A 7,822-nucleotide genomic window follows, 5' to 3' on the forward strand; every position below is an offset into this window, starting at 1 on the left:
GGAGGTCCCAATCATATTTCTTCTTTATTTTAATTTCCTGTATTCCATATACTCCAGGGGCCTCCTCCTTCATCTTTTGCATCTTTCGCAGATTTGTAGTCGATGTAATCCAAAAGTCTCCTTGCTTATACTCCACTGATGTAAGCTTCTGGTTGGTACTTTCCGTATTTGCTTTCTCTTTTCCTTGTTTAGTCTCCTCCACTTCTTGGGATATCATTTCCGATTCAGCTGCAGATTCTTTCTCATTCAGGTCCTCAATACATTCAGCAGAGCTGTTTATTCCAGAAGTCAAGGTCATGAGTTGTTTATTCATAGCCAGACTCTGCTCTTGTAAGATTCCCACCAAATAAAACGTTCTTTCAATTTCCACTAGTAACTTTCCATCCACATCCATTGTAATGTCACAGAATTCCCCCTAGAGGGAATCTGGTTACTTAGTAATCTTTCTCCAACAAACCTCTGACTTGTTATTGTTACTTTGTTTCCAACGATTTTAGTTCAATTGTAACTCATTTTAATCCAAAGGGATCTTAGATAACAATTTTTCAGCTTTAAACTGTCCGTTTGACAGCCTTGACAGCTGTCAAACTCCGTATTCCTCTTCCAGAAGCTCAGACACAGGACGCTCCCGGGCCCGGGAGGGGGGGTTGCATACAACAAAAAGAAAACTTTTAAAATTCCACTCTTTCACTCCAGCTCAAAATTTCATTTTGCCAAATCTTGGAAGTTAATGTCTTTTTTAACTCACCCCACAAAGGGTAGGCTCTCCAGCTTAGTTCTTCTATTGTTGCTTTAGATCGTCTGCAAAAGGGGGGGTGCAGACTTCCCTTTAACACACCCCCCGGTCGTACCGAATTCACAGGTAACTATTTTAAAGTCCCAATTCCACTTTACTCACGGGTTGTTTCTTTTCCAGCCGAATTCAGGGAAAAAAGTCAGCGCTCTTCAGCCATGGCACGCGGCTTCGCTCCACTGGAGTAGCGGTCTACTCCCAGCACCGCGCCGCTCTCCGTACCCTTTCCGAAGCCTTTAAAAAGGCTCTTCGTGGGTCAGAGGGGGCGTTTAAGGTGCCCACCGAGTCACCAGGTCCGCAGGCATCCGCGCCTGCGGTTTTTGAGGGTCCCCGCGATGCCATCGCGGCAAGACCCGTCTCCAGCGGAGCCGATTCCCTCCGGAGCTCGGAGGGAATCCGCCATTAGCTGTTCGCGCTAACCCGGAAGTCCGACAGGCCAAGTTTTAGGCACTTTAGTAACAAACATGCTTCAGCCACATGAGAACTGCTTACCTGTGACAGGATTGCATGCACTGGCAGAATGTCAGAAGTTACCCAACCATGTGGGCAGGGCTCCTTCAAGCGCTCCTCTTAAGGCTTAAGTTTCCAGAGCCTTGATTAGGTTGGTTGCCCTTCTCTGCACACATTCCAGCTTGTCAACATCCTTCTTAAATTGTGGTGCCCAGAATTGGGCACAGTATTCCAGGTGTGGTCTGCCCAAGGCAGAATAGAGTGGTAATATTGCTTCCATTGATCTGAACAATATACTTCTGTTGTTGAATCCTAGAATAGCATTAGCTTTTTTTTTGCTGCTACATCACACTGTTGACTCATGTTAAGTTTGTTAATCACAGCATCCTTTTCTAAATGCTCACAAACAGTTGAATTATTTGTTCTCTGGTATAGATGTCCAGCTCACCGGTCAGTAGTCACCTGGGCCTTCCTTTCCCCCCTTTTTGAAGATGGGGACAACATTTGCCCACCTCCAATCTGTAGGGACCTCACCTGTTCTCCAAGAATTCTCAAAGATAATAGATAAAGGCTCTGAAATTACACCCTCAAACTCCTTTAGTAGCCTTGGATGCAGTTCATCAGGCCCTGGAGATTTGAAGTCATTTAAAGTAGTGAGGTGTTTCCTTAATACCTCTTTTCCTATCTTGGGCAGCAGCTCCCTCCTGACAACATTTATTCTGTTGTCACCAAGTCAGGCATCATTATAGGATCTGCATTTAGCCCTTGGGAATGATCACAGACTTGTAATTATTTTAGTTGCTTTTACACAGAATACCACAAGTTGCTGCTGAATGGGTAATATGCAGATTCCTAACCCCCCCCCCTCCAATCCAGGTACAACATCATGACTGCATGCTGGAACATGGAGCCCACTCAGCGGCCAACCTTCAGTCAGATTTCCACTTTCCTTCAGAAGCAACTGGATACCAGTAAGGAACAGGTGAGATGCTAAAATTACTAGTAAAAAAGCAAGGTGAAGGTAGTTCATACCTGAATGATCTGTATCTTTAGTAATTGTGTCTTTCCTTATATTTTCACATAAATGCATTTGTATTATGTCGGGTAGAAACTGCACCCCCCTAAAAATATTCTGGGATTTCTCATACTACTTCATTATTTGCAGAACGTTTGTTACCCCTCCCCCCCTTCCCCTCAAGGAATAGATTGCACTATATAAATTACACTGGCCACAGTATATAATCCAATTCCCACCCAGATTAGATTTAACCCACTGACCTAATTGGTCAGGGATAAGGATCTTGTGATCCTCCATTAATTGCTGGACTACCACTCCCAGTATCCCTGAGCATTGGCCATATTGGAGTCCAGCAACATCTGGAGAGCTGCAAGCTACCCTTCTCAGATCTAGCCATCCTACACAGTCATATAATCATAGAGTTGGGACCACATTGGTAATCTAATCCACATGGGTAATCTAAACCTTTCGCCCAACATGGGGCTTAAACCCACAACCCTGAGATTGAAAGTCTCATGCTCTGCTGACTGAGCTATCCCAGCAGGATGTCAATACTGGCATCAAATAGCAGAACAGGGGTGAGGAATAGGATGCAGCCAGATGACCATGTCCAGAAGAAGTGGCCCAACCCCTCTGAGTGACTCTGTCAGGTGGGCAGGGCCACCCATCTTATGTCAGGGGACTGAAACTTCAGGCCACTGCTGCAAAGGAGGTTTCTCCCTTTCACTTGTGGCTTGCTGGGCGGTTGGGGTTGGGGAAGTTTCCTGCAAGTCCAGGAAAAGTGGGCACGCCAACCTCAGAAGTCTGCCAGGTCTAATCAGGTCTGTGAGAGAGGTTCCCCACCTCCGTAGCAGAGTTCCCACATTGCTGAACATACACTAAAATGGCACTTGTCGCTGGCAAAATCAAAAGGGGATTAATGCCGTGTTCAGGTGTTTGGAAACCATAATACATGAGAAGCTGTAGAAAGCAGCTGTCTCTCGGTGACCATTGCAGTCACCTTCCAAGTCATGGACGGCAACTTTGTGAAGTTGGGGGGGGGGGTCCTTCCTTCATGGAGGGCTTCCCACACATTTTTAAAGCCTGATTTCCCAGAGTAAAATGCATGGGGCCCAGGAGGCTCCCTGCTCCACAAGGTTACCCTCCATGAGTCTTAAGGCGACTGGAACAGTGACAGGGAGGTAGAGCCTAGCACACTCACCTCCTTGGTTGTTAACAGGCTTTCCAAATGGCTGAAGAGGGATCAAGAGGCATCAAATTGTTTAGGAGCTTGTTTTATTTATTTTAAATGCTGTATTTCTCTGAATGCAATTGTTAAGAAGGCTTTCTCTTCAGATTATATACTCCAGGCACTAAAGTTTGTGGTTTCCCCCCCTCCCCTTGCTGTGAAGGGTTACACCAACTTACCAGCCAGCACAGAAGAAGACAGCGGATGTGAGCCTTCCAGCTACTGTGAAGATGAATCTTGTGACACTGGAGAGAGCATCCAACCCCTTCTGAACAGCAACAATTACCAGTTCTGTTAAAGGGTATACAACTGCACCCTACTTCTTGGTTTGATTTCAACTGAAATGTAGTTCTCACACAACCATCCCTCTGGGAGCATTTCATACCAGAAAGCCTAATGTAACTGGTGGGCTGTAGCCTTGCACTGCCCTGGCAGCAGACTTCAAGACATGAAGCATTGCCTGCCATTACACATCTTCCCCCCCCCCCCAGTTATTTGCAACTGGTTTCCAATTTTTATCGAGCTTAGCTTAGAGCATGCAGGAATCTTGGGCAGAATCATCGTATAAAGTCAGCAGATTGCCATAGCCTACTAAGCACCAGTCTTCATATAAGTGTGCTTGTAAGAGTGAGAGAGTGGGGAATGTGGACTTTAAAAACAAGTTTTCTATATCTTGTGTACCTTTCACTGCTCATCCATCAGTATAAGAGTTTAAAATGGACTCCTTTCCCTATCTTGACTTCTTCCTGGGAAGGAATACCACCTTGATAAGATTAGTCCAAAGGAAATGGACAGATCCTATCCAATTTGACTCTGGCTCAGGGATTTTGCAATGGTCAGGGTGGGAAAAGAATCATAACCATTCCCCATCTGTGAAGTCACATCACAAGAGGGGAAATGACCTCAGCTGGAAGAAAGGTTCTCTCTATTTTGCCACAGATAAGAACTCCAAACAAGAAAGTAACAACAACTCTTTCTCTCACTTAGGATTACCACTGTACCATGTGCTAATTGAGCAAACAAAAATTTAAGTATTAAACTGTGATTTTTAGTAGTATAGCCAATCTATTAGCAAAGCTTTAGATTTAAAACACATTACTAATGAGTGACTTACAGTGCAGTTCTATACATGTCTACGCAGCTGTAATCAAGTTCAATGGGGCTTACTCCCAGGTAAGTTGATACAGGATTGCAACCTCTCTTGCTCAACTGATTTAAATGACTGCTTTTTGTTTTGGAGACATCAATATGTGAAAATTTAGTGCTGTGACCCTAAACTCGATTAAGCTTTCGGAAGGGATCAGCATGGGTGACCTTACCTACAAAGATGAGGTTGTAAATGTTATGTCATTCCCAAATATGAAGGGACTGCCACCGAGCTGTTGAGGATCTCCCTCCCCATTTATAAACCAACCAACCCAAAACATAAGCAACTGCCTCACTTGAAAGTTCTGAGAACTTGTCCACACACACCCCCAAAAGTCATTAACATTCCCACTACCACCTTCAGGGGCCAGGTGGTGTCACAAAAAAGGAAGGGAGGGCATTTTGGCCAAGCCTTAGTCAATATAGTTTAATACTGGGCCCAGAGATAATTGCAGCCATCATTGTAGCTGAATGTTTGATCACTTAACCAGTTTTTATAGTTTTTAGAAACTGGTAATTTTTATTTGACAATTTTTGGTTAATGGAGAGAAAACACACAAGGCTTAATTCATTCTTACTTGGCAATTCAAATGAAACAAGAAGCCAAAAGGAGCAAGAAGCTAGGGAATGTGCTACATTAGGAATAATTTGCAACAGTATTAGAAAGCAAGTTATTAAATATGTGATAGCAAGCATTGAAATAATAGAAACAATGTGAATGGCTTGGAATGGAACAGATCAACAAGACAGGAAATGACCTAGAATAGTACCTAAAGTCCCACTGATTTTAATGTGAGAGTTAAGAAATTGTGAAATGTTCTCCTTTAGGAAAGACTGGGTTTTGTTAGCGACTGGAACGTACCAGTAGCTCATGAAGTCCCTACATTTACTACAGCAAACACAAATCACCATTGCTGGAGGCTTTGTCCTTAGGGACAAACAATATTAGTAAAATTAGAGAAAATAGAAAACAAAGCAAAATTAGAGCTCTCCAATCTTTGCATCTAAAACTTTGTCTGAGTATATATAAAGGGCATTGCAGCAATAGAAAGTAACGTTTATTGAGGCAAACACTCAGCTCGACTGGTTGTAATCAATTTTATTTTTCTGAATTTAATCACTCTTTGGCATTGTTGCTCTGTAGTTTATAACACTGAGGTTTTATTGCATTTGTGTTAATATGTAAGCTGCCCTGGGCGTTTTACACTGCAAGGTGGCATTAATGTGCTAAAATGAATTGTTGCAATGTATTAGTTTTTGGGTTACAAGCGGGTAAGCAAATCTCAGGCAATTTTATATTAAGACTACTGACGTTTGATATTTTTTCTGAAATATGAAAAAAAAAAATATTGTTAACCTGCTGCAGAATAGATGGGCAGTCTCATCTGAAGTATCTAACTCACATTCTCAACTAAGTCAACTGTAGCAAACGTGAATTTGTACTGCTTGCGTACACAAATTGTCATGACAACTGTTTTATGTATTATTTGTTATTTTTACATACACTGCAGTTTTCAAAACCAAAACTAGAAAGCAGCAGCTTCATAATGGTTTTCATAATATTTTGCAAGCCACTGATTTGAGTTTTATGTAAAGGTTACTAGCTTTGCTAAGCAGCTATCTTTGAAGCCTTGTGTAAATGAAAAAGGAGCATCTCTCTTACTGGATAAGAACTAGCCAGACAGTTTTCCAGCACAAACTACCACCATTCAGTTGCTGCAAGATCGCTTTTAAATACTTAACTGCTATGTGTTGAGTTTCCAAATGAAACCATTCTTCCAAGTACATAAATCAGTATGTTCACATTTAACTGCCATTCAAAATAAAACAATTTGATTAAGCAAAGTAATTAGAACTCTTTAGCTGTTTACTTTTTTCCTAGGAGACAATTGAGCATTACCTAAAGCATTGAGCTTTAGGTAACATGTCCCCTTGCTGATACCATCCAATTAGAACTATATTCTCTTCTCTCTGGTGTCCAATTAAACTGTTCTCTCTTATTGGACATCAACTACAAAGAAGGATGCTCTCTCTTTCTTTTTCAAGTTTCCCAGCTACAAAATGGTAGGAGGGCCGAAGCAGACAACATGGGGGACAGTGAAGAGAAACTTGGACTATGTCAGCACTGAAAATCTGCCCTGAAGGTGATTCAAGAAATTCCTCTGGTGCTCTGGTAGGTCTCTGAATGCCGTGTCGGAACCTCAGAGCTAGAGTTTCAGATCAGGACTGCGGTGACCCAGTTTAAAAACTTCATCTCAGCCATGAAGCTCACGTGGGTGACCTTGAGCCAGCCAATCATTCATCCATCCTAGCCTACCTCTTAAGAGTTATTGTGAAAATAAAATGGGCATGGCAAAAGAACCATCCATGCCACCTTGAGCTGCTTATAGGCAAGGTGGGGCATAAATGTAATAGTAGTAATTCATGTGTTTCCCCCCTGATAACCTATGCCCCACCCTTATAACTAAGTTGATAAAGGATCATTATATAGCTTCTGCAATGTTCTACACATCTCAATACTCAGTTTCATCAGATGTTTGAAATTACCGTAAATTTCGCTCCATAACACGCAGATTTTTCCTCCTAGAAAGTAAGGTGAAATTTCTGTGCGTGTTATGGAGCGAATGCCTACAGATGGCGGGGGAATCTGCTGCAGTCGTGAGCAGTCCGTGGCTCACTTTGAAACAGCAAAGCGGGTGTAAGCGGCTCCTGTCAGCTAGCGGAGCCGGGGAGGAGGGAGAGAAGCAGAGCGGGAGTTGGCTGCTTTAAAACAACCCCTGCTCTCTGTCCCTGCCTGCAGTTTTTTGCTGTCCGATTTTGGATTAGGCACTGTGGGGGCTGTGTGTGTGTGTGCTTGAGCTATCGTTCGCCTCCTCCTGATTCCCCTTCACTCTCCCTGCGCCCCTGCGACTTTAGAATTGACACTCTGTGTGTCTGTGTGTGTGTGAGGGCTGCTTCTCCCCTTGCTTCCCGTTCACTCTCACTCTCCCTGCGACTTTAGAATCGACACTCTGTGTGTCTCTGTGTGTGTGAGGGCTGCTTCTCCCCTTGCTTCCCGTTTACTCTCACTCTCCCTGCGACTTTAGAATCCACACTCTGTGTGTCTGTGTGTGCGTGAGGGCTGCTTCTCCCCTTGCTTCCCGTTCACTCTCCCTGCGCCCCTGCGACTTTAGAATTGACACTCTGT

At 43.4% G+C, this 7,822-nt stretch overlaps 1 protein-coding gene across 1 annotated transcript in view; it reads left to right on the forward strand.

Annotated features, from left to right (window-relative positions):
- The window catches only part of CSF1R (colony stimulating factor 1 receptor), a 46,496-nt gene extending 40,012 nt beyond the window's left edge, over positions 1-6,484 (forward strand). The window contains exons 20-21 of the mRNA XM_081180744.1: positions 2,120-2,225; positions 3,653-6,484. Coding sequence (XP_081036870.1) covers positions 2,120-2,225; positions 3,653-3,787 — 241 coding nt within the window. The 3' untranslated portion in view covers positions 3,788-6,484. The remainder of the gene's footprint in view (positions 1-2,119; positions 2,226-3,652) is intronic.
- Positions 6,485-7,822: the final 1,338 nt, after the last annotated feature.

This window comes from Podarcis bocagei (assembly GCF_964188305.1).
Source record: "Podarcis bocagei genome assembly, chromosome: 2".
In the NCBI taxonomy this organism is placed as follows: Eukaryota; Metazoa; Chordata; class Lepidosauria; order Squamata; family Lacertidae; genus Podarcis; species Podarcis bocagei.